This window comes from Dendrobium catenatum, unplaced genomic scaffold (genome assembly GCF_001605985.2).
Source record: "Dendrobium catenatum unplaced genomic scaffold, ASM160598v2 fragScaff_scaffold_365, whole genome shotgun sequence".
In the NCBI taxonomy this organism is placed as follows: domain Eukaryota; kingdom Viridiplantae; phylum Streptophyta; class Magnoliopsida; order Asparagales; family Orchidaceae; genus Dendrobium; species Dendrobium catenatum.
In genome coordinates this window covers 255,289-281,558 of record NW_021318827.1, presented here as the reverse complement: position 1 = coordinate 281,558, position 26,270 = coordinate 255,289, and the positions used below count along the sequence as shown (strand labels likewise).

The 26,270-nt window shown below is 33.8% G+C and overlaps 2 protein-coding genes and 1 long non-coding RNA gene across 3 annotated transcripts; 2 read left to right on the top strand and 1 right to left on the bottom strand.

Annotated features, from left to right (window-relative positions):
• Window positions 1-449: 449 nt before the first annotated feature.
• LOC110113874 lies at window positions 450-5,719 on the bottom strand. The gene is made up of 3 exons (XR_002305189.2): window positions 4,570-5,719; window positions 2,233-2,345; window positions 450-994 (listed from the first exon to the last, which is right to left on the bottom strand). It is a non-coding gene; the product is annotated as an uncharacterized LOC110113874 (long non-coding RNA).
• A 1,783-nt stretch (window positions 5,720-7,502) lies between these two features.
• LOC114579388 (uncharacterized mitochondrial protein AtMg00810-like) lies at window positions 7,503-8,423 on the top strand. The gene has a single exon (XM_028693790.1). It carries the CDS (start codon window positions 7,503-7,505, stop codon window positions 8,421-8,423), a length of 921 nt encoding a protein of 306 aa, XP_028549623.1.
• Window positions 8,424-21,070: 12,647 nt separating this feature from the next.
• Window positions 21,071-24,772, top strand: LOC110113877 (zinc finger protein 346-like). The gene is made up of 2 exons (XM_020846587.1): window positions 21,071-21,371; window positions 24,507-24,772. Exons 1-2 carry the CDS (start codon window positions 21,071-21,073, stop codon window positions 24,770-24,772), a joined length of 567 nt encoding a protein of 188 aa, XP_020702246.1.
• Window positions 24,773-26,270: the final 1,498 nt, after the last annotated feature.

Sequence of the window (26,270 nt, the reverse complement as noted above, 5' to 3'; positions counted from 1 at the left end):
ATGTTGACTCTTAATAGAGATCAATTAGTTTTTCTTTGAGATCATTTAGGTCTAAATATAAAGAATCAGAACTAAAATAGGATTTTTAAATAATTTAGATCATTTTTGATCATTCATGAGAATAGTCCCAAGAACTATTTTTGATGCTTAATTATACTAGTTTTTATTGCAGCATGAATAAAACTAAATATAAATTTGTTTATAAATATTTTATTTTATTGTAATTGTTTTAAAAATAAAATATTATTAAATTTATTTGTATAAGTAATTATAATAATTAATATTTATTTGCTTGAGCATAAAGTGCGCACATGAATAAAAATTAAAACTTTTCAAATAAATATTAGAAATTTATAAATAATACCATTTTATTTAATTATAAAATAAATATTATAAAAAATTAAAAATATAGCTTAAGACTAACCCATATCCTCAAATATTGAAGCTCCTCACTCACCTATAAGAAGCTGCAACAAAGATCTCTTTATTAGATAGCATAAAATTAAAATAAGCGAAGTAAAATTCTGAATCTTCTTCTACAATAATTTATACTAACTAAAATGGTTTACGAACGCACAAATAAGTTTAGATATGAGTCAACACAAACAAATCTAACACTTTTACTAAGTTAAACGGTATCATCCGAGTGGGCTTGGGTGTAGAGCCATCCAAGTAACCATAGAATCCGTTAGTAGTGAAGAGTTTGAATATCTGCGATTTCCAAAAGGGATAGTTCTCGGTAGTGAGCTGAATGTTGAGAACTGCTTTGACATTAGTCATGAGAAATTTCAGTTGAAAAGGAATAGGGGTGTCCGCCATTTTGACTATATTGGTAGCAGGAACGGAGGTAGAGGATTTAGGTCATGAATCCATCTAGGTCAAGATGAATAGAAGATCGAGAAATAGGCGACAGATGTTTAGAACTTATTTCGTTCAAGGATGAACGAAAAAACTTGGCTCTGATACCATGAAGAAACCTGCTTAAGAGATTAACCTGCAGAAGAAAGTTAGCGAAGAAAGTAAACAGGAAGAAGAAAGTGTATAGCCGAATTCATTCTACCCTTTACTGATAAAGGTAGCTCTATATATTACAAGCATCTCATGATTGCATAGTAAAGTAAAGGGGACACATCACACATGGACGGTTCAGATTGAACCGTTACGAATCAATGATAGAAGCTTCATGCATGATCTGGGCTAGCATAGCTACAGCACATGGCACTCTCAAATATTGTATTAACTGGTTTGCTTAATAGAAATTACATAAAGATAGTAATGAACCAAACAAACATATAATACAAAAGAATTGCTTCTCAACCTGCTCATAACCTGCTCATAACCAATAAGAATAAGGGTAAAGAAGGTACAAAACATATAATACCTCACCAAAATCAACATGGAATATATAAGGCATACCTTTCTCCAAAAAGCTTAAAGCATTTAGAAAAAAAATATACAACATCAAGCCTTTATCCCACTACGTGGGGTCGGCTACATGAATCCTTTTTCTCCATTAATTGTGTCCTATTAAAAATCAAATTCTCGTTTAAATCTAATAAAGAAAGGTCATTCCTAATATTTTCTAACCAAGTCTTTTTAGGTCTACCCCTATCTTTCTTAACATAAGTCAAATCTAATACCTCTACTCCCCTAACCAGGTCATCGGAAGGCCGCCGTTTTATGTGACCAAACCATCTAAGGCACTATCTCTAATCTTATCTTCTACTGGAGCTACACCAACCTTTTCACGTATATGCTCATTTCTTATCCTATCTCTAAGGATAAAGCCACTCATCAAGCCATTTAGAAAAAAAATATCATTGCAAAAAATAAACTCATTAAAAATTTTATAAACAACATCTTTGTTAATGCTATTAAAGATTGAAAAGTATATTACTCTCGGAAGGAGAAAAAATGAAGAATAATCGCAGCAACTTCAAAAAATCTATTTTTCTTGCAACAGTTTTCTAATCATTTTTTAAGATAGCTACAATCGATCGCACGCTTCAGTTCCTAATAGCATGAAGAAGAGATTCACTTTTAGAACTGATCAATGGCAAAGTGAAATACAAAAAGAAATGAGCGCAACCTGATTCATATTAAGTAACAACATATAATTATTAATCAATTAAACATCACAGAAATCATATTGCTTCAACATTAAATTTCATTATGCTGAATTCATAATGAGTAGAAGGATAAATATGTAAAAATATGTATTATCTGAAATACCCGCTTCAAAAATCCAACAGCAAAAGCTCTTGTGACTTTGAATGATCCTTTCACTCGATCACTCATTACGGCCAAAGCATCCCAGGATGTTCACTTCTAATTCTTCTAACTTCCTGTTTTACAGAAGTTAGCTTTATTGTTTGTGTTCATGTTTGGTTCATTTAAATTAATATGTGTTCATGTTCGGTTCATGTTCGTTCGTTTAGTGCTTATCGAGCTTGTTCGTGAACATATTTAACGAATTTTTTTTTAACTATCAAACAAACACGTTCATGAACATATCTATGAACAAACGCATTTATAATAAAAGCAATTGTCTATGTAACAAAGGCAATGATTATTTATATTTATTAATTTATAGTCAAATATTAATTATTTTTATCGAGCTTATTCACGAGTTCAAAATCGAACACGAATCGAGCTTTTATCGAGCTTGTTCACGAACTTCAAATGATGTTGTTCGCGAACATAAATGAGCCAAACACATTAGTGTTCAAGTTTGTTTATTTAAGAATCGAGTATTTAAAATATTATTCAAGTTTGTTTGTTTAGTTAATTAAACGATCACAAACAAGTTTTAATCGAACCGAACAACGAGTAGCTCGTCGAACGTTTGGTTCGCTTGCAGCCCTAATACGTATTGTTATAACTATCCATGAGAATGAATTTAAAGGAATTGTTATTTGAGTGCCAAACACTAAATATTGTTTTTTGCATTAACATTATGAATGACAATGTTTTTTTTTTGTTTTTTGTTTTTTGTTTTTTTAACTAAAGGAATTCAATTAAACGAAAATGATACAGTAAAAGACCACCACTAGGCCACATCAATAAAATTACAATCAAAGAGGAGTAGTAACAAAACAAACTGAAAGTTGGATGTGGAACATCGGAGAATGTCGGACTCAGACAACACCGAATTGCCACGGAGGGACCATCCATGGAGGAAAATAAAATCCAAAATGAGAAGCAACCAAAAACATCAAAACGAGCCACCCAGGTTGCCACCAACCCTGGCCATCCAAGAAACACCGCAGTATAAAAAGCGTTCATAACCTATGGGTATTATATCGCTCACAATATAATACAGAAAAAAAAACTAGTAATCATCATAGAAAGCTAAAACAAACAGCAAGAACAATCAGCACACATTTCACATGCAATGCGTCACATCACAGAAATAAAAAGAAAGAAAACAAGACATATCCCAGGACTAGAAGTTGTGTCTTAACAAACAAGTCTAGGTGCGTTTAGTAGGCTGTGTTATTTTGGGTATGTCCTATGTAGAATGATTTAGTTTAAGTTATTTGTAATTTGATTTGTTAAAGAACAAAAGAGTAATTTTAGTTCAAGTTTAAGTATTAATATTTTAAAATTGATTTTAAGAGTTTTATTTTAGTACTCACTTGATCACCACCTTTGTTGCTCACCGAGGACATGAGATTTATTTCACCCTCCTTGGGACTAAGTTAATAGTCTCGTAGGCCTGGGTTATCCAGTGGTAACCAATTTTGTTAAGTTAATCTAATTGGTTATAAATTAAGAAGAAATGTGAATTAAATAATTTATTATTAATTAGGGAATTTGTTGATTGATTTTTAAAGGATTAATTAAGAGTTTGATTAAATTTTAAGTTAATAGATTTTGGGTTATGATTAAGCCTTTTAATAAGTTTCTCTTATGTTGTTCATTTATTTAGGTTTTAATTCACTTGATTCGATATTAAAGGTGTTTTAAATCAGGTGTGTAATTAATTGATTAAAGTTTGAGTTTTAGAAGTCTTTCATTTTTAGCAAGTTTTAGTTTAGGCTTACTCTCCTGAGTTAGTCTACATCTTTTAAGTTTTAGGTTTGTTAGAAGTTGATTAATGAGTTGGTTAGACATAATTCAAGTGTATGTTCAAGTTTTGTATTTTAGTGGTTATGTATGTTAATTATGGTTTGATTAAAAGTTAAGTGTTTTAGTGTGTTTTGACTTGGATTATTATCAATTTTATTGATTAGTTATTAATAGATTAAGGCACATTAATCCTAGAATTTCTATGTTTTGATGGTTTCTATCTTAAAAGGAGCATGCATCCTAAATCTATATTATATAAGACTCGGTTTTTAATTTTTTTCCTTAGGTGTCACTAGTGTAGTAGTGTTAAAGAGGACGAAAGAAAGTTCATTTCTAACCCTTTGAACATTCGTATGTGTATCAATGGGTTTAGAGATCTATAAATAGAAATAATACAAGAAAATAATCTAATAATTGAAGTTTCTATAGGGTCTTAAGGTTGGAAAGTGTGCAAGCATGAGGGCTTCTAAAGGGCTTTCTAAGTTTTAGGAAACTTACTACACTAGGGGCTATGACCCGGTGGTTCCGCCCGTAACACCCTCACCGGAATGAATGGGGGCGACTGATGCTCGTATACATTGTCCAAGCTTATTTGTCCAAGTAGCTCCCGATGTACCTCGCAAGCAACGCAAAGAGATAAGAAGGTGTCAGAAATTCATGCATTTTGATCTTCAAATTGTTATGCCAATGAAACCAGATATGACATTTGAAAGTTATTATACATATAGACATAACATGAGAGATTAAATGAAGTAACTTTAATCATACTATATTTTGAGACCCACGAAACCATTGAGTGAAATTATATTTAAGGCAATTTTTAATCACATGAATTGTGGTATATTTAATTTCATACTAATCAAAGAAATCTAACATTTGTATTAATGCAAACATTATACATGTTGTATATTGACAAATGAAAATAACATAAAGAATGGTGTATGATATCCTTATGCAATTGATAATTAATAATAACATGCTCTGCTAAACATAAACGGACGACGTTTATATGGAACATTCTCTATTTTTGATTAGCATACCAATTCATTTGTACGAACTCAAAATTTTTATTATACAAACTTCTGTTCCTAGCATGAATGTATGGGCGAATCATACGATGTTACACATGATGTTCGTATTTGCATTAAATACTCAAATATACAACTTAAACAAGCACATAAGCCTTCCAACAATTCTTCGTAAACTTTCATAATTAAACATACGCTGATGAGATATAAAAGAGTGCAATTTGTCCAACATAGTCTTCCCTTTTTGTGTTGATCAACCATAATTAATTTGATAAGTAAAGAAGCTTAGATATATTCTGAAATTTTCTCAAAAATCAATTGATGAAAAAGTTTGAATATGTATTTACATATGAACACTCTCTAATTATTTGTAAGCCATGCGAAACAAATTACAAATTATCTTGATTTTTTTTTACATATATATAAAAAAAGAATAGGGAAATGAATACGATGAATCAAAGATCAATTTCTACTAAAGTTATTACTTCATCAATTAAACTAATTAGTAAGCTGACATGAAAAGAACGAAAGCATCGTCGCTAAAGATTTCAAAGGTATACATGTATGAATATTTACAAGTTTTCATAAAAAGTATTAAACTGTATATATATATCTTATTAGAGGATATTAAAAGATATTGAGAAGTACAATGCCCAAAAAAAAATCAAAATCTAATGTTTAGTTGCCTTGTATTTTTCTCGTTCTTATTTATGTGTTCTAATGTAATTTTCAATTTATTAACTAAATATTTATTTATGACATATTTATATTACAAATTATTTTATTGAGCAAAAAATATTTGTTTTAATTATATTAGATTTAATTCAAAAATTCGATAAATAATATTAATGATTAAAAATATGTAAAATGAAATATGGGAAAGAATATACTAAGAATATTCTTTTTTTGGTGTTAGAAAATGGAGTTCGGTTGGAGACAAGTTACTGCATTTTCGTGTATTACTGCATTTTGGAGTGAAAAATGAGTTTTTCGGTTGGAGATGCCCTAAGGACCCATTTCATTTTATCATCAACAAAAGCTTTAAGATGCATGAATGATACATTGGAGATGTAGAGACGATTACCATGGGAGTCATGCGAAATTAATTAAAAAAATAGCACATCAATGTGAATTCATTTGAAATAAATTAAATCTAACATATGCTTTCATTCACATAATTATAAAATTTTATTTCTAAGATAAGCAAATGTTATTTCAAATATTATTTCAAGGATGCAGACTTCTCTCATCTCAATAAAAATGTCCAGTAGATTTATCTATCGAATATTAATATCAATTCGCGCATTTAACATGAGCCTTCATCTCCTAAGCAAATGAGTTATCTGAAAAACAAAACTTAAAGATATGTAGCTAAGGCATATATACAGATGTCTGCAATCTTAGTGATTGAACAAGAGGCAAAGCTTGACAAATGTCTAAGGCATAATGAAAATAGAAATTATTTGCAGAACAGGAATCTATATGGCAGTACCAAATATAATCATTCCCATAAGACAACAAAATTCACAAGTTCCTTTTTTTTTAGTCAAAGAATCAATACTATGTCATTCCAAATAAATTATAAATATCAATCTTGATACAATTAACTTCTCTATCTATAGTCAATCACAGATTAAAGAGACTTGGTTATCATTACAACTTTCCAGTTACAAACACATGTTTCTATCACAGACAATTTAGTCTTCATATTTGCATGAAAGAATAATGAGAAGTTGATAGTTATGAAATAAAAAAAATAATAAAAAAAATGTGGAAGGTTTTCATCAACTCTACCAAAAGCCTTTCCAATATTAAAGAGCAAACAACTAGCTCAGTTAAGAGTCCTCTGCAAATAGACTGAATTTGTTTTTATAGGAGGAAGCAAATAAAACAATGTACCTTCTTGTCCTTCATTTGCATCTATAAATTTGTTCTGAGTCGATTTGTGGAATTCCCCCTTGCTTACGTTTCTTCTTCGATTTGGTCTTGTAGAAAGTGTGGGTGGCTGGAGAACCTAACCGATAGGATCTGAGCTCAGCGTCGAGTGTAAGAGCTGGGTCGGAGGCGAGGTTGGTGAGCTGCCATTAGCCGGCCTGGGCTCAGATTCGACTCGAGGAGTCGAGCAGCTGCCAAGGGTCGTCAGCACCGGGATAAGCCAAAGGGTGAGGGAGGCTTCAGCTGGGGATCAATCCGTCTCATGTCTGCCGTCTACAAAAAGCAATCTACGGGTTGCGTCAAGCTCCGCGCCAATGGTTCACTACCTTCACCAACTATCTTCGTCAAATTGGGTTTTCTCATAGTCAAGCCGACCCGTCTCTCCTTATATTTCACGAAGGCGTCACACATATCTATCTACTAGTATATGTAGATGATATTCTTCTTACGGGGAACAACGTCCAAGCCATGGCAGCACTGGTTGCTAAGCTCAAGGAAAAATTCACTATGAAGCAACTCGGAGAGGCAAACCACTTCCTCGGCATCAAAATAGATCACACCCATGATAAGTATTTTCTTTCTCAAAGCTCATATGCCAAATCTATAATACAAATGGCCGGATTACCAAAATGTAATCCGGTCGCTAATCCGTCTATCACCAAAATTACAGCTCTAAAATCCGAGGATCCTCCGCTCTTTGACGCGCTCACCTATCGCCGAATCATTGGAAGTCTCCAGTATCTCACATTGACGAGACCGGACATCGCCTATGCCGTCAACATGCTCTCCCAGCATATGCACAGTCCCGAGCCAATTCACACGGTCATGCTAAAGAAACTTCTTCGCTACATTCAAGGATCTCTGGACTTTGGATTGCCAATTACAAAATCCACTCTTCTCCTTCGAACTTATTCCGACGCGGACTGGGCTTCTGATCCAGCCACCCGCCGATCTACAACCGGGTTCTGTACGTTTCTGGGCGACACGCTGATCTCGTGGTCTGTCAAGAAACAAAACACGGTGTCCCGCTCATCCACCGAATCGGAATATAGGGCCCTCGCCTCAGCCACTGCTGACACCATTTGGATCAAACGTCTTCTTGCTGAATTTGGCGTTACTCAATCCGAACCGGTGGAAATATTTTGTGATAATACGTCTACCATTGCTCTCGCTAACAACCCAGTTTTTCACGCTCGCACCAAGCACATCGAAATTGATCAACGTTTCATACGCGATCACATCTTAAACAAAGTCATTCTTCTTCTACCCATTAGTACTATTGATCAAATTGCAGACGTTCTAACCAAACCGCTGTCTACACCGCGGTTCAAGATTCTTCGCAGCAAACTGACTGTTTCATCCTACACCCAGTTTGAGGGGGGATGTTAAGAGCAGCTAATTATATTTACATCTGCTGCCATTTAAACCAATCAGACGTATGCTGCCATTTGAACCAATCAGATTATTACATGTGTACCTCTCCTAGTATACTATTATATATATAAATGTATTGTCTGTATAGAGAAAGATATAGATCAATAATATTCTTCACTTTACTTTATCTCCTCTGTTCTGTAAATTTCTACATGGTATCACGAGCTGGGCGTTCTTGAGGTCCTTCGCCATGGCCAATCAAGCTCCGGCGACCTCATCCACCGGTACAGCATCTGCTGCCGCCGCCTCTTCTCCGGTCATCTCCTCCTCGTTAAAATTCGTCATCTCCAATCTCAAGTTCTTGGTACCGTACGCACTCACTCCGGACAATTTCCCGATCTGGAGCACTCAAATCGCCAAACTTTTTCGGGCAAATGGATTCGCAGGATTTCTTCAATCCAAAACTCTGTCCGAAAATCTTGATCCAAATCAAGATTCTCAATCTTGGCTGGTCACCGACCAAAACTTGGCGACGGCGATGTGCTCAACCATATCTCCGGCGGTCCTTCCTTATGTAATACATCTTGAATCAACCTATGATATTTGGACAACTCTCCACACTCGGTTTCAAGCCTCTAATCGATCTAAGGTGATTCAATTGAAACACGAGCTTCACAACATTTCGATGCAAACGATGTCCATGACTCAGTATCTCACTGAGATCAAGAAAATCGTGGATCAAATTGCCTCAGCCGGCTCGACCGTCGATCCTGAGGATGTCATCATTTACATTCTGAATGGTCTACCTCCGGCATACCAGCCCTTTACCACCACCATTCGCACGATGCAAGGTTCGCTGTCTCTCGACACTCTCTACGCTCTTCTCATAAGTGAGGAGATCCATCTCAAGATAGCAGCTCAAAAATTTCCAAAAGTCCCGGAAACTCAGTCTGCCTTGTACTCCGTTCGTGGACGGGGCCGACGCGGCCGCGGCAGACAACCGAATAACAATGTTCCAACGCAAGGGACGTCTTCCACCACGACTGTTATCTGTCAAATATGCAAGAAGAAAGGTCACAGTGCCGAGGCGTGTTGGCATCGTCTCAATCCCAATTACACTCCACCAAATTCTCAGAACAAAACAAACAATGCGCTCGCTGCCCATACTGACGGACCATCCACAACCGATTGGTATCTTGATTCCGGCGCGTCATCTCACATGACGAATTCAATTGGAAATCTTGAAGCGTACAACTCCTACTCTGGCCAAGACACGGTAACGCTTGGGGATGGAAGATCTGTCCCAATTGCCCATTCTGGCTCGGGCATTCTTCCTACCCCGGATCGTAAGATTTTTTTATCTAAACTTTTACATATACCTTCTCTCGCATTTAATCTTCTGTCTATTTCGAATTTAGTAAGGGATAACCATATCTCAATTACATTTGATGAACGTGGTTTTGTATTTAAGGATCGGTCGACAAATCAAGTTTTACTTGAAGGACCGTGCAGCCAAGGAATCTACAAGATATCATCAACTGGATCCAGCTACCCGTCTACCGCACTGAGTACATTCCAGGCATCCACTGATCAGTGGCACCGCAGGCTCGGGCATCCCCATCACCAAGTCTTGCAGCACATCTCCAACTACAATCCCTCTTTACGTATTTTACCGCTTAAGTCTGTTTGTAATTCTTGTATGTCTTGTAAAGGTCACAAACTTGTCTTTGATAATTCGGTTAGCCGCACAAGTTCCCCTCTGGAACTCGTCCACTCTGACGTTTGGGGACCTTCCCCAACTCAGTCTCATCAAGGTTTTAGCTATTATGTTATATTCGTCGATGACTTCTCTCGTTTTACTTGGTTATTTCCTATTCTGCACAAATCTGATGTTACTAACACCTTTATTTCTTTTACTAACTTCATTGAACGTCAAACGTCACTTAAACTCAAAACAATTCGAACCGACGGCGGTGGTGAGTTTATTAATAATGCTTTTCAGAATTTCACCAAAACTGCAGGGATTAAACACCAATACTCGTGTGCCTACACTCCACAACAAAATGGCGTGGCGGAAAGAAAGCATCGTCACATTATTTCTACCACCCGCACTCTTCTTCACACGGCTGCTCTTCCTTTGACATTTTGGCTTGAGGCGGCTCAAACGGCTGTTTACCTAATCAATCGCCTCCCTTCTCTGACCATTAACAATATGACTCCGCTCACTAAAATGTTCGGCATTCAACCATCATATCAACATCTGCGGGTGTTTGGTTGTCAATGCTATCCCCTTATACCGACTATACATCGCAACAAGCTCATGCCAACGTCTCAACCTTGTGTATTTCTGGGTTATTCTGATGTGTCAAAGGGCTATCGTTGCCTTAATCCAGCAAACAATAAAATTTTAATCTCTCGAAATGTTCAATTTAATGAATTACATTTTCCTTTTCATGACAGCAGCTCCACCTCTGTTTCCGAAGCAACTTCACCCCCTACATCTCTGCTTATACCACCCTCGGTGTTACCAAAATGTTGCCAGCCGCTCACAACGGTTGATGCTGCTTTGCCGAACTCGAGTCATTCTCCTAGTCGTCATGAGACTCCGCCTTCCTCCACTAACTATCACGCTACGGCAGCATCACCCGTTCCTCCTATCACCAGCCATCCGATGACTACCAGATATAAGACTGGCTCTCTCAAGCCGGTTCAGCGTCTCAATCTCATTCATAAAGATCAAGCTATCGCTGATCCCACCACGTATAATGACGCCTCCAAACAGTTTCACTGGCGTCAAGCAATGGCTCAGGAGTTCTTCACTCTCCAGCAACAGGGCACCTGGACCATGGTGCCACCTCCGCCTAATGCCCCTGTACTTGGCTCCAAATGGACGTATTGCACAAAATACAACTCTGACGGTTCGGTAGCTAGATTTAAAGCGCGGTTAGTTGCACAAGGGAATCAGCAGGAGCTCGGCATCAACTATCAAGACACTTTCAGTCCCGTGGCCAAACTACCCACTATACGAATACTTTTCACGGTCGCTCTCTTTCACAACTGGCCGGTTCAACAACTAGACGTAGCCAATGCTTTCTTGCACGGCGACATCACCGAAACGGTCTTCATGCGGCAACCGAAGGGCTTTGAAGACGCCACCAATCCGTCTCATGTTTGCCGGCTACAGAAAGCTATCTACGGGTTGCGTCAAGCTCCGCGCCAGTGGTTCACTACCTTTACCAATTATCTTCGTCAAATTGGATTTTCTCACATCCAAGCTGATCCGTCTCTCCTTATCTTTCACGAAGGCGCCACACATATCTATCTACTAGTATATGTAGATGATATCCTTCTTACGGGGAACAATGTCCAAGCAATGACCGAACTGGTTACTAAGCTCACGGGCAAATTCACTATGAAGCAACTCGGCGCGGCTAACCACTTCCTCGGCATCAAAATCGATCACTCCCATGATAAGTATTTTCTTTCTCAAAGCTCTTATGCCAAATCTATATTACAAATGGCCGGATTACCAAAATGTAATCCGGTCGCTAATCCGTCTATCACCAAAATTACAGCTCTAAAATCCGAGGATCCTCCGCTCTTTGACGCGCTCACCTATCGCCGAATCATTGGAAGTCTCCAGTATCTCACATTGACGAGACCGGATATGAAATAAAAAAAATAATAAAAAAAATGTGGAAGGTTTTCATCAACTCTACCAAAAGCCTTTCCAATATTAAAGAGCAAACAACTAGCTCAGTTAAGAGTCCTCTGCAAATAGACTGAATTTGTTTTTATAGGAGGAAGCAAATAAAACAATGTACCTTCTTGTCCTTCATTTGCATCTATAAATTTGTTCTGAGTCGATTTGTGGAATTCCCCCTTGCTTACGTTTCTTCTTCGATTTGGTCTTGTAGAAAGTGTGGGTGGCTGGAGAACCTAACCGATAGAGAACCTAACCGATAGGATCTGAGCTCGGCGTCGAGGGTAAAAGCTGGGTCGGAGGCGAGGTCGGTGAGCTGCCATTCGCCGGCCTGGGCTCAGATTCGACTCGAGAAGTCGAGCAGCTGGTAAGGGTCGTCGGCTGCGGTTGCGTGGGCGAGGGGCGGAGATGATGAGATCCGATTAAAGGCTGCTGGTCAGGGTATCTTACAACCGGGATAAGCCAAAGGGTGAGGGAGGCTTCGGTTGGGGATTTCTCACGACCAGAGAGAGGAAGCTCCGGGCTCTCCGTGTCTCGGGAGAAAAAAATGGGGCGAGCTTCAGCCTTCTTGTCCTTGAGAAGCGTGAGTCTGCTGCTCCATACTTGAGAGGAGGGAGCTGCTCTAGAGCCCTTTTTTTATTCTTGAAAGTTGAGCCGGAACGTTTGCTCCTTTTTTATGAAAAAGGAAATCACTAGTTGCCATATCTTTTTTTTTTGGGTGAAATGAGGGCTTAGCCCATTCTATTAAAAAAAAAATCAAGATGATTACAAAGATAAATTCAAAGAAAAAGGTTGCCAAAACAAAAAGAGGGCAACCAGCAAAATTGAATTTATAATCAACTATAAACCCCAAAAAGAAGAACAAAAAAAAAAAAACAGACAGAAATTCTGTCTGGCCTGGACTCAAAAATAGATATTCCAATCATGAGGCGGTCTGTCTCCTTTGGTTGCCCGTAGACCGTCCAAAAGGAGTGGCAGGGTTCATCATCGTCCAAGACCCAAAAAAACCTGCCCAAACAAAAAACTCGAATCCGACGAATCAGCGATGGCAAAAGAATTCGGGCAGCAAGGTTATGCCACCAGCAAATCCATTGTAAAATATGACCTGCCAAAAAAATACCGTCCAGCGCCACAGCAGAAAGAGAAGATTTCCATTAAATTCCCAGCACTTCATCAAAAACCAACTGTTCATCCGGAAAGAACAAATGTCTGCACAGAAAACCTTCGAATATCCCTTCCAGCAAAAATAGGAATTGCCCCAAAACAAGCAGCCAACCTCCAAGCTCGAGCAGCAAACTTCCAAGCTCAAGCAGTGAATTCCCAACCTCCCATTTACAGAATTGTCATTGAAAAGGAAATGCCCCAGCAGAAGGCCAATTAATGGTAGGAGACCATTAGTTTTTCTTTTATCAATTTTCCACATTTCCAACTATCTAATTTCAGGTAAACAGTTCTGAAAATTCTCTTAGCAAGAGTAACGGCACAAGCCATCCTCCCATTATGTTTCCTAGAGTTTCGCTCAGCCCACAAGAAGTATACAGCAATATTTAAAATCAGCAACAGACCAAGCTTTACGTTAATGTAAAGATTTTAAATGGAGTAAAAAATTTGTTGTCTTTGTCTTATATGAATGAGAGAATCATATAAAAATAAAAAAATGATAATAATAAACTTTTAAGTTAAATAATATTTTATTATATGTTTATATGTATAAAAGAAAAAATAATTTAAATAGTATGTTAATAACAATTTGAGTAATATTTAAATATTAATTTTAAATAATGATTTAATTATAATTAAAATAATGCTTATATGATTAATTAAATAAAATCTAAATTATTATCTAAATAATACTCAAATAGTGTTTAAATAATACTTAAATAGTGAGATATGTTCAACATGTTCCACACAATTCAAATGAAACCCGATAAAGATATTGATGGGCTCATTTAAAAGGACTTAACGACCAGATACGCTCATGTGATCCGTTTTACCAAACAAGCTTCTTATCACAAGATATTAAATGAGAAACAAAGATGCGTGATAAAGACTCAAACACGTGAAATCACATCGAATCGGCATCAATCTAATCACATGTATTTTAAAACATGATAAGAGAACAACATGTGATCAAAAGGAGTAAATCCTAAGGCTGATGATGAGCCGAGGTAACATACGCAAGGTGATCCTTCATCAACACAACAGTGCAACATACAAGCAAATGACTTGATCTATGAAATATGAAAGTGTCAAGATTGTGCAAGTGACCGACGCCAAAATAGAGGTCAACATGAACATTGCAAAAAGATTATGCTATCTTCTTTAATTTTTTAATATGTTTGGAGCTTCTTTTGCTTGTGCGGATGAGACTTGCTTGTTTTGATGTCAGTTGGTGCTTTTTTGATTATTAATAACAACATAACTTGCTCTGAGCTGGACTTCAAAGGTCCGGAGAGGTTAAAACATTGCTATTTTACACTATTTGAATTGAAGGTTCAACAATTATAAATTGATGACTTAGATAATGATTTAAAATCTCCTTATCATATAACAATATCTTTATAATGATTACTACTTTTTTAATCCCAATTTCCTAATAAAAATTTGTTTTATTTGAAGATACATAATAATATCTTTATAGATGGTTCAAGAAAATTTTATTTTTTTAAATGAAGTGAAGTTTTGATGGTGATATTGAAGTCATTATTTTATTGTAACATGAATCATTGTAATTTTTTTAATGATTTATTTTTATTTGGGCAAGTAATAATTTTGTATAACTCGTTAAACATTCATTAATTATATCTATCAAATTAGTAAATAAATCGAATTGCCATGTTTTCATGTAATTATTGATATGTTTTCTAATTACAAGCACTTGTGTTTTAACTTGTTAGGTTTTTTAGAAAACCATATGCATAAAAATCATTTTGCAGGAGTATGCACAAAGATCGGGATTATCAATTTCATGTTATACAAATGTTAACGAAGGAAAACACATGCACCAAGGTTCCGATCTACAATATTGATAGATGGGGTGAACTTTACTTCTCATAATACATTTTTTCATCAAAAGAAGCAGAATAAGATGTTGCTAAAATCGCTCTCGGAATTATATCAGTAAAATTTCACAAGGTATCTCTTTTCATCATTTATAAAAGTAGATATACTAGTACACCTTTTTTATTTTTTGGAATTAATTTTATATTATACTATAAAATTGACTTTTACTTAATAAGACCAGACATGTTGTAAAGTGATCCTCAATGAAAGAGTTGGTCTTGGTTACATTGCTGCTTCCAAAATTATTGAAAACTTTTCTTATGAAGTTTGTAAGTTTGAATGTAAAAACCAAGTGACCTTCAATACTCACAAAATGGGAAAAAACACATGGCAAATCTGCAAAAATTGAAGGAAAAATTTATTCCAAGGCCATCTACTACTTCTAAGAAAAATATTTCAGTTGATCAAGATAAAATTACAAATGTGAAAGCGGTGAAGAAACCATCTTCAACTAAAGAGGATTTGCAGACCAAGAAGGATAAGATTGTTCAAGGAGGTGCTGCTGAAGAGGCCATAATGGTATGTGCTCTTTGCGATGTTGTTTGCAACAGTAAAGTCATTTATGACTCGCATATTAATGAGAAGAAACATCTTGCTGTTTAAGAAGCAGGAGACTCAAGTTAAAATCAGTTTGCTCATGGCCAAAAGCTTGCCCTTGGAATGATCATTCTTCTTTCAACTCCTTTAAGTGGCTTTGATATAAATTTAGTACTTTAATTAGTTGTCTTTCTTTTCAAAGTTATTCTAAAAATTTTATTTAGTGAACTTGTTTGGGCTTTCAACATATCCACGCATGAGTTGAAGTGATTTATTGTTGAGCAAGAATTGAGTTTTTTTCTTTTATTTTCTATACATCACACTATGCTCATATTTTGCTTTTCATTGTTATCTCTATTTTTAGTTGTTCAACACCTAACTTTATAGACCATTTCTTTATGTTGATCACCAAAAATTAAGCAATTTCTTTACTATTTTGCTTGATTCACATATGATTAGATTTTACTTTTAAGAAGTTTATGTCATTAGACTTGATTATCTGAGTACATATAGAATACAATTGTGGGTAAAAATGAAGGGAGCTTATTCTTAAATATGGGCATATCATATTGTTGACGGATATGGGGGATAGTAGTTGTTCTACTCAACTAATTGATGGAGATGGTGTATATAACGTCTCTAGATTGGAGAATTTCATGAAGACCATGAAACTTGGTGAATGTGGTCTTTCATTGATTGCTAAAGTATATTTTAGCATCCTTTTTCTTTTAGTGTCTAATTTTTAGACGCTAATAATCTACTTTTTTGTAGTACAAATTCTATATTGATGTTATGGATCCTAAAAAAATACAAAGATTTTACCTACTTTTATATTATGTTTTTTTGCACCACTTTATTTTATATATATTTTCTAATATATATATATGTTTATGACATTGCTGATGAGCTAGTATCAAGTAGCCTTCATGTCAGTATATATATATATATGATTTGGCATTTTTCAAGTGAAGTAATTATAACATCTTTGAATATAGGATTAATTTGATGGGATTTTAATGCATTAATGTTTAATGTTCTAACTTGAGTTCAATATTTTTACTCAATTGCCAATCATGATTTATGGAAAATTATACACTCCCTTGCAAAGAAAAATTGCCAAATCCATGATGGTTGGGTTGATACAGGCTGAGTGAATAAAAAATGCCTTTAAATTTTAAATTTTGAAATGGTTGTCATAATAAAAAATTATAAGAACACACATCAAAGCTAGCTAGTGGATAGTTGGATCTAAGTTTTGACAATATTTTTTGTCTCTTTGTGTTTTGTGATACAAATGTATTATTTATCGTTGTTGTGAGTTTTGGGTTTTAGATTTTTTAATATAAGCTCCAAAATTGATTAGTAATTTTGGTGTGTATTTATTATAAATTTTGGAGTTTTGAGAGCTCAATGGTATTTATTGCAACTGGTTTAAAGATAAAAAAAACTAACTTATGGAGCTTTGTAATCTGAATCTTCTTTTATGAACATTATAGAAATATTCTACTATCTTCTTTAATTTTTTGTTTTATTTGGAGCATCTTTTGCTTGCGTGGTTAAAACTGTTTATTTTGATGTTTAGTTCGTGCTCTTTTGATTATTAATAACAGCCTAGCTTGCTCTGAGCTGGACTTCAAAGGCCCGGGGAGGTTAAAACATTACTATTTTACACTCTTTTAATTAAAGGCTCAGCAATTATAAATTGGTGACTTATATAATAGTTTAAAATCCCCTTATCACAAAATAATATCTTTATAATGGTTACTATTTTTTTATCCCAATTTCCTAATAAAAGTTTGTTTTATTTGAAGATACATAATAATATCTTAATAGATGGTTCAAGAAAATTTATTTTTTTAAATGAACTGAAGTTTTAATTGATGGTGATATTGCAGTCATTATTTTTATTGTAGCCTATATCATTATAATTTTTTTAATGATTTATTTTTATTTGGCAAGTATTAATTTTGTATAAGTCGTTAAACATTCGATATATCTGTCAAATTAGTAAATAAATCGAATTGCTATATTTTCATGTAATTATTGTTATGTTTTCTAATTACATGCACTTGTGTTTTAACTTGTTAGGTTTTTTAGGAAATCATATGCTTAAAAATTGTTTGCAGGAGTATGCACAAAGATCGGGATTACACTTCCATGTTATACAAATATTAACGAAGGAAAATCACATGCACCAAGATTCCGGGCTACAATATTGATAGATGAGGTGAACTTTACTTCTCATAATACATTTTTTCACCGAAAAGAAGCAGAACAAGATATTGCTAAAATCACTCTCGGGATTATATCAGCAAAATTTCACAATATATGTCTTTTCATCATTTATAAAAGTAGATATACGTTTACACCTTTTTATTTTTTGAAATTAGTTTTACATTAAACTATAAAATTGTCTTCTACTTAATAGGATCCGTCATGTTGTAAATTGATTCTCAATAAAAGAGCTGGTCTTGGTTATATTGCTGCTCCCAAAATTGTTGAAAACTTTTCTTGTGAAGTTTTGTAATATTGAATGTAAGAGCCAAGTGACCTTCAATACTCACAAAATGGGAAAAAAGCATGGCAAATCTACAAAAATTTAAGGGAAAAATTATTCCAAAACCATATGCTACTTTTAAGAAAATTATTTCAGTTGGCCAAGATCAAACTACAAATGTGAAAGCGGTGAAGAAATCATCTTCAACTAAAGAGGATTTATAGACCAAGAAGGAAAAGGTTATTCAAGAAGGTATTATTGAAGAGGCCATAATGTTATGTGCTCTTTTTGATGTTGTTTACAACAGTAAAGTCGTTTATGACTTGCATATTAGTGAAGAATCATCTTGCTATGATTAAGAAGTAGGAGACTCAAGTTAAAACCAGTTTGCTCATGGACGAAAGCTTGCTCATGGAATGATCATTCTGATTTTAACTCATTTTAGTGGTCTTTGATATAAATTTAGTACTTTAGTTAGTTGTTTATCCTTTCAAATTTATGATGAAAATTTTATTTAGTAAACTTGTTTGGGCTTTCAACTTGTCCACGCATGAGTTGAAGTGATTTATTGTTGAGCAAGAATTGAGTTTTTTTTCCTTTATTTTCAATACATCACACTATGTTCATATTTTGCTTTTCATTGTTCTCTCTGTTTTTTAAATGCTCAACACCAAACTTTGTAGACCATTTCTTTATGTTGATCACCAAAAATTAAGCAATTTATTTACTAGTTTGCTTGCTTCACATATGGTTAGATTTTGCTTTTAAAAAGTTTATGTCATTAGACTTGGTTATCTGAGTACATAAAGAGTACAATTATGGGTAAAAATGAAGGGAGCTTATTCTTAAATACGGACATATAATGTTGTTGACGGATATGGGGGATAGTAGTTGTTTTACTCAACTAATTAATGGACATGGTGTATATAACATCTCTAGAATGGATAATTTAATGAAGACCATGAAACTTGTTGAATGTGGTCTTTCATTGGTCGCTAAATTGTATTTTAACATATTTTTTCTTTTAGTATCTAATTTTTTGGGTGCTAATAATCTACTTTTTTGTAGTGCAACTTCTGTATTGATGCTATGGATCCTTAAAAAAATAAAGATTTGATCTATTTTTATATTATATTTTTTTTGCACGAATTTATTTTGTGTATGTTTTACTAATATATAGATGTTTGTGGCATTGCTGATGAGCTAGTATCTTGTAGCCTTGATGTTAGTATATATGTATTATTTGACATTTTTCAAATAAAGCAATTATACCACCTTTGAATATAGGATTAATTTTATGGGATTTTAATGCATTAGTGATCATGTTCTAACTTGGTTCAATGTTTTTACTCAATTATCAATCATGATTTATGGAAAATTCTACACTCCCGTGCAAAGAAAAACTATCAAATTCATGTCGACTGGGTTGATACGGGATGAGTGATAAAAAATGTCTTTAAATTTTACATTTTGAAATGGCTGTCATAGTAAGAAATTATAAAAACACACATCAAAGCTAGCGGACTATAGCTGGATATATGTTTTGACAATATTTTTTGTCTCTTTGTGTTTTGTGATACGAATGTACTATTTATTGCTGTTGTGAGTTTTGGGTTTTGGATTTTTTTGACATAAGCTCCAAAATTGATTAGTAATTTTGGTGTGCATTTATTATGAATTTTAGAATTTTGAGAGCTCATGGCACTTATTGCAACTAGTTTAAAGATAAGAAAACTAACTTTTAGAGCTTTGTAACCTTAATCTTCGTTTATGAACATTGCAAAAAGATTCTGCAATCTTCTTTAATTTTTTTATTATATTTGGAGCATCTTTTTCTTGTGTGAATAAGACTTGCTTGTTTTGATGTTCAGTTGATACTTTTTTGATTATTAATAACAATAAATCTTGCTCTGAGCTGGACTTCAAAGGTCCGGGGAGGTTAAAACATTTCTATTTTACACTCTTTGAATTGAAGGCTCAACAATTATAAATTGGTGACTTAGATAATGATTTAAAATCCCCTTATCACATAACAATATCTTTATAATAGTTACTACTTTTTTAATACCAATTTCCTAATAAAAGTTTGTTTTATTTGAAAATACATAATAATATCTTTATAGATAGTTCAAGAAAATTTTATTTTTTTAAATGAAGTGAAGTTTTGATGGTGATATTGAAGTCTTTATTTTTATTGTAGCCTGAATCATTGTAATTTTTTAATGATTTATTTTTATTTGGGCAAGTAATAATTTTGTATAACTCGTTAAACATTCAATATATTTGTCAAATTAGTAAATAAATCGAATTGTTATATTTTCATGTAATTATTATTATGTTTTCTAATTACATGCACTTGTGTTTTAACTTGTTATGTTTTTTAGGAAGCCATATGCATAAAAATCGTTTTGTAGAAGTATGCACAAAGATGAGGATTATCACTTCCATGTTATTAAAATGTTAACAAAGGAAAACCACATGAACCAAGGTTCCGGGCTACAATATTGGTAGATGGGGTGAACTTTACTTCTCATAATATATTTTTTCACTGAAAAAAAGCAGAACAAGACCTTGCTAAAATTGCTCTCAGGATTATATCAGCAAAATTTCAGAAGGTATCTTTTTTCATCATTTATAAAAGTAGATATACTATTACACTTTTTTTTTTTGGAATTAGTTTTACACTAAACTATAAAATTGTCTTCTATTTAATAGGACCCGACATGTTGCAAAGTGATCCTCAATGAATGAGTTGGTCTTGGTTACATTGATGTTCCCAAAATTGTTGAAAACTTTTCTTGTGAAGTTTGTAAGAATGTAACAGCCATGTGACCTTCAATACTCCTAAAATGGGAAAAGCACATGGCAAATCTGCAAAAATTGAAGGGAAAAATTATTCCAAAGCCATTTGCTACTTCTAAGAAAAATATTTCAATTGGTCAAGATCAAACTACAAATGCAAAAGCGATGAAGAAACCATCTTCAACTAAAGAGGATTTGCAGGCCAAGAAGGATAAGGTTGTTCAAGGAGGTGCTGCTGAAGAGGCCATAATAGTTTGTGCTCTTTGTAATTTTGTTTGCAACTGTAAAGTCATTTATGACTCGCATATTAGTTGGAAGAAACATCTTGCTATGATTAAGGAGGAGACTGAAGTTAAAACCAGTTTGCTCATGGTCGAAAGCTTACCGATGGAATGATCATTCTTCTTTAAACTCCATTCAGTGGTATTTGATATAAATTTAATACTTTAATTAGTTGTCTATCCTTTCAAAGTTATTCTAAAATTTTTATTTAGTGAATTTGTTTGGGCTTTCAACATATCCACGCATGAGTTAAAGTGATTTATTGTTGAGCAAGAATTGAATTTTTTCCTTTATTTTCTATACATCACATTATTATCATATTTTTGCTTTTCATTGTTCTCTTTATTTTTTAGTTGTTCAAAACTTAATTTTATAGACCATTTCGTTATGTTGATCATCAAAAATTAAGTAGTTTCTTAACTAGTTTGCTTGCTTCACATATGATTAGATTTTGCTTTTAAGAAGTTTATGCCATTAGACTTGGTTATCTGAGTACATATAGAGTACAATTGTGGGTAAAAATGAAGGGAGCTTATTCTTAAATACGGACATATCATGTTGTTGACGGATATGGGGGATAGTAATTGTTCTACTCAACTAATTGATGGAGATTATGTATATAACGTCTCTAGAATGGAGAATTGCATGAAGAATGTGAAACTTGGTGAATGTGGTTTTTCGTTGGTCACTAAAGTGGATTTTAGCGTCCTTTTTTTATTCTCTAATTTTTTAGACGATAATAATCTACTTTTTTTATAATGCAACTTCTGTATTGATTCTAAAAAAATATAAAGATTTGACTTATTTTTATATTATGTTTTTTTGGACGACTTTAATTTGTGTATATTTTAAAAATATATAGATGCTAATATATAGATGTTTGTGGCATTGTTGATGGGCTAGTATCATGTAGCCTTCATGTCAGTATATATGTATGATTTAACATTTTTCAAGTAAAGCAATTATAGCATATTTGAATATAGGATTAATTTCATGGGATTTTAATACATTAGTGATCATGTTCTAACTTGAGTTCAATGTTTTTACTCAATTATCAATTATGATTTATGGAAAATTCTACAATCCCTTGCAAAGAAAAACTATCAAATCCATGTCGATTGGGTTGATACAGGCTGAGTGAAAAAAAAAAATGTCTTTAAATTTTACATTTTGAAATGGCTGTCATAATAAAAAAATTAAAAGAACACACATCAAAGCTAGCGGACTATAGCTGAATCAAAGTTTTGACAATATTTTTTGTCTCTTTGTGTTTTGTGATATGAATGTACTATTTATTGTTGTTGTGGGTTTTGGGTTTTGAATTTTTTTGACATAAGCTCCAAAATTTATTAGTATTTTTGGTGTGCATTTATTATGAATTTCAGAGTTTTGAGAGCTCATTGTACTTATTGAAACTGGTTTAAAGAAAAGGAAAAGTAACTTATAGAGCTTTGTAACATGAATATTCTTTTATGAACTTTACATAAAGATTATGATATATTCTTTAATTTTTTATTATGTTTGGAGCTTCTTTTGCTTTTGCGGACAAGACTTGCTTGTTTTGATGTTCAGTTGGTGATATTTTGATTATTAATAACAGCATAACTTGCTATGAGTTGGACTTCAAAGGTCAGGGGAAATTAAAATATTAATATTTTACACTCTTTGAATTGAAGGTCAGCAATTATAAATTGATGATTTAGATAATGGTTTAAAATCGCCTTATCACATAACAATATCTTTATAATGATTACTATTTTTTTAATCCCAATTTTTAAATAAAAGTTTATTTTATTTGAAGATATATAATAATATCTTTATAGATGGTTTAAGAAAATTTTATTTTTTTAAATGAAGTGAAGTTTTGATGGTGATATTGAAGTCATTATTTTTATTTTAGTCTGTATCATTATAATTTTTTTAATTATTTATTTTTATTTGACAAGTAATAATTTTGTATAACTCGTTAAACATTCATTATATCTATCAAAATTAGTAAATAAATCGAATTGTTATATTTTCATGTAATTATTACTATGTTTTCTAATTACATGCACCTGCACACTACAGGAAAACATCTCATTTCCGACAAAATTTCTGAAGAAAATAAATTCATCATAAATTCCGATGGATTACCGATGGAAATATTTCGGAGACAACATCACACAGATGTTACATAGTGGTATGGTGGATAGGGGCTTATATTCTGGATAGTGCTGGTTCGAATCCCGCTGAATGTGGTTCGTTGCGCGGGTTGGGAAGGCTCATTCGGCAGGCTCGCGAGTTAGCTGGGGTTGAGCCAGGGCGGGGGGTAGCGTTCTGAGGGATTCAGGTCGTGGGCTCCACTCGGGCGGGTGAGCCTGGGTTGCTAAATGTGTGGAGGGGGCTTCAGTTGGTCACGATTGGGCTTAGGCTTCAGCGGGTTTAATTTTTTTTTTTTTCATTTTATATTCGCCCGAAATATTTTCGACAGATATTTTGTCGGAAGTTTGCTAGAAATTTTTCGGCAGAAAGTTTTAAGTCGATAGCACTTTTTTGACGCACGTATTGTTGGAAATCTGTCAAAAATACTAATTTTCGGCAAAATTTGGCCATTTTTCGATGAAAAATTGGCGCCGAAAATTGACGTTTTTCCTATAGAGGTATTTTAACTTGTTAGGTTTTTTAGGAAATCATATACATAAAAATTATTTGCAGGAGTATGCACAAAGATCAGGATTATCACTTCCATGTTATACAAATGTTAAAGAAGGAAAATCACATGCACCAAGGTTTCAGGTTACAATATTGGTAGATGGGGTGAACTTTACTTCATATTTTTTCACTGAAAAGAAGTAGAACAAGATGTTGTTAAAATCGCTCTCGGGATTATATCAGCAAAATTTCAAAATGCATCACTTTTCATCATTTATAAAAGTAGATATACTATTACACCTTTTTTTATTTTTTGGAATTAGTTTTATATATAAAATTGTCTTCTACTTAATATGATCCGGCATGTTGCAAAGTGTTCCTCAATGAAAAAGCTGGTCTTGGTTACATTGCTGCTCCAAAAATTGTTGAAAACTTTTCTTGTGAAGTTTATAAGATTGAATGTAACAGCCAAATGACCTTCAATACTCACAAAATGGGAAAAATCACAGTGCAAATATGCAAAAATTGAAGGGAAAAATTATTCCAAAGCTATATGCTAATTCTAAGAAAAATATTTCAGTTGGCCAAGATCAAACTACAAATGCAGAAGCGATGAAGAAACCATCTTCAACTAAAGAGAATTTGCAGACCAAGAAGGATAAGGTTGTTCAAGGAGGTGCTGCTGAAGAGGCCATAATGGTATGTGCTCTATGTGATGTTGTTTACAACAGTAAAGTAGTTTATGACTCGCATATTAGTGGGAAGAAACATCTTGTTATGATTAAGAAGCAGGAGACTCAAGTTAAAACCAGTTTGTTCGTGCCCGAAAGCTTGCCCATGGAATGATCATTCTGCTTTCAACTCCTTTCAGTGGTCTTTGATATAAATTTAGTACTTTAGTTAGTTGTCTATCCTTTCAAAGTTATTATGAAAATTTTATTTAGTGAACTTGTTTGGGTTTTCAATATGTCCTTGCATGAGTTGAAGTGATTTATTGTTGAGCAAGAATTAAGTTTTTTCCTTTATTTTTATACATCACACTATGCTCATATTTTGCTTTCCATTGCTCTCTCTATTTTTTAGTTGCTCAACACCAAACTTTACAGAACATTTATTTATGTTGATCACCAAAAATTAAGCAATTTCTTTACTAATTTGCTTGCTTCACATATGATTAGATTTTGCTTTTAAGAAATTTATGATATTAGACTTGGTTATCTGAGTATATATAGAGTATAATTGTGGGTAAAAATGAAGGGAGCTTATTCTTAAATACGGGCATATCATGTTGTTGACGGATATGGGGGATAGTAGTTGTTCTACTCAATTAATTGATAGAGGTGGTGTATATAACATCTATAGAATGGAGAATTTCATAAAGATCATGAAACTTGGTTTCTTTCATTGGTCGCTAAATTGATTTTAGCATCATTTTTCTTTTAGTCTCTAATTTTTTGGACATTAATAATCTACTTTTTTGTAGTGCAACTTTTGTATAAATGTTAGGACATTCATTTCCAGATTTAGTATTATTATTACTGCTACACTTATCAGCTGAGTTATTGGAACAATCATTAGCATCATTGTCATTGGGGGTAACCTTCATAGGAGCTGGTCCAGTGTCGGGTATATTAGGCACAGTATGGGTGAGATGTGGAGCAACCCTTTCATTCAACAAGTGACTTTCATCAGCAGCAAAATTTCCAACCCTCTCAGGTGGGGAAATAGGTTCCTCCTGAACCATTTGGGTCTGAATTTCCATGGCAACATCACATTCATCTGTATTTTTATCCATTTTTTGCCCCGCCGAGTTGCTGGAAATTTTTTTAAGATTGGGGTGGAGTTTAAAGCATTCAGCCGCCGCATGACCGTGAGTTTTACAGTGATTACAAAAATATGGAACTTTTTCAAATTCGACTTTCTGGAGGTATCCGAATGCTTTAGAGCCCACCCAAATCTCCTTAGCATGCTTCTTTGTAATATCAACTTCAACTAATATTCTCGCCACAGAAGGTCTAGTCCTTGAAGTCGTGGCCTGATCGGTTTGCAAGAGCTGACCAAAGACCAATCCAAGCGCAAAAAGAACTTTCGCATTAAAAAAATGAAGTCTAAGGTTTGGGAAGGAAATCCAAATAGGAACTATAGGAGATTCTTCCCTAACATAAAAAAAAGGCGTCCACTTCAAAACTCGCATTTGACAGTTCAAGATAAAATACGATCTATGCGCAAACACCCGGCTGTAATCCAATCGTTAGATAGTTGTATGGCTACATGTTTAGAATCCAAAAGACCCACCGAATAAAATCCAGAAAGTTTTAAGCTACCGAAAAAAGCACAAATAGAA

Bases quoted from the DNA above. Each gene is read 5' to 3' on its own strand.
- LOC110113877 (XM_020846587.1), top strand. From the start codon at position 21,071: ATGGCAAATCTGCAAAAATTGAAGGGAAAAATTATTCCAAAGCCATTT. The intron at 21,372-24,506 runs GTTTGCTCATGG...AAAATATTTCAG, and splicing joins GGAGACTGAAGTTAAAACCA to TTGGCCAAGATCAAACTACA.
- LOC114579388 (XM_028693790.1), top strand. From the start codon at position 7,503: ATGGCAGCACTGGTTGCTAAGCTCAAGGAAAAATTCACTATGAAGCAA.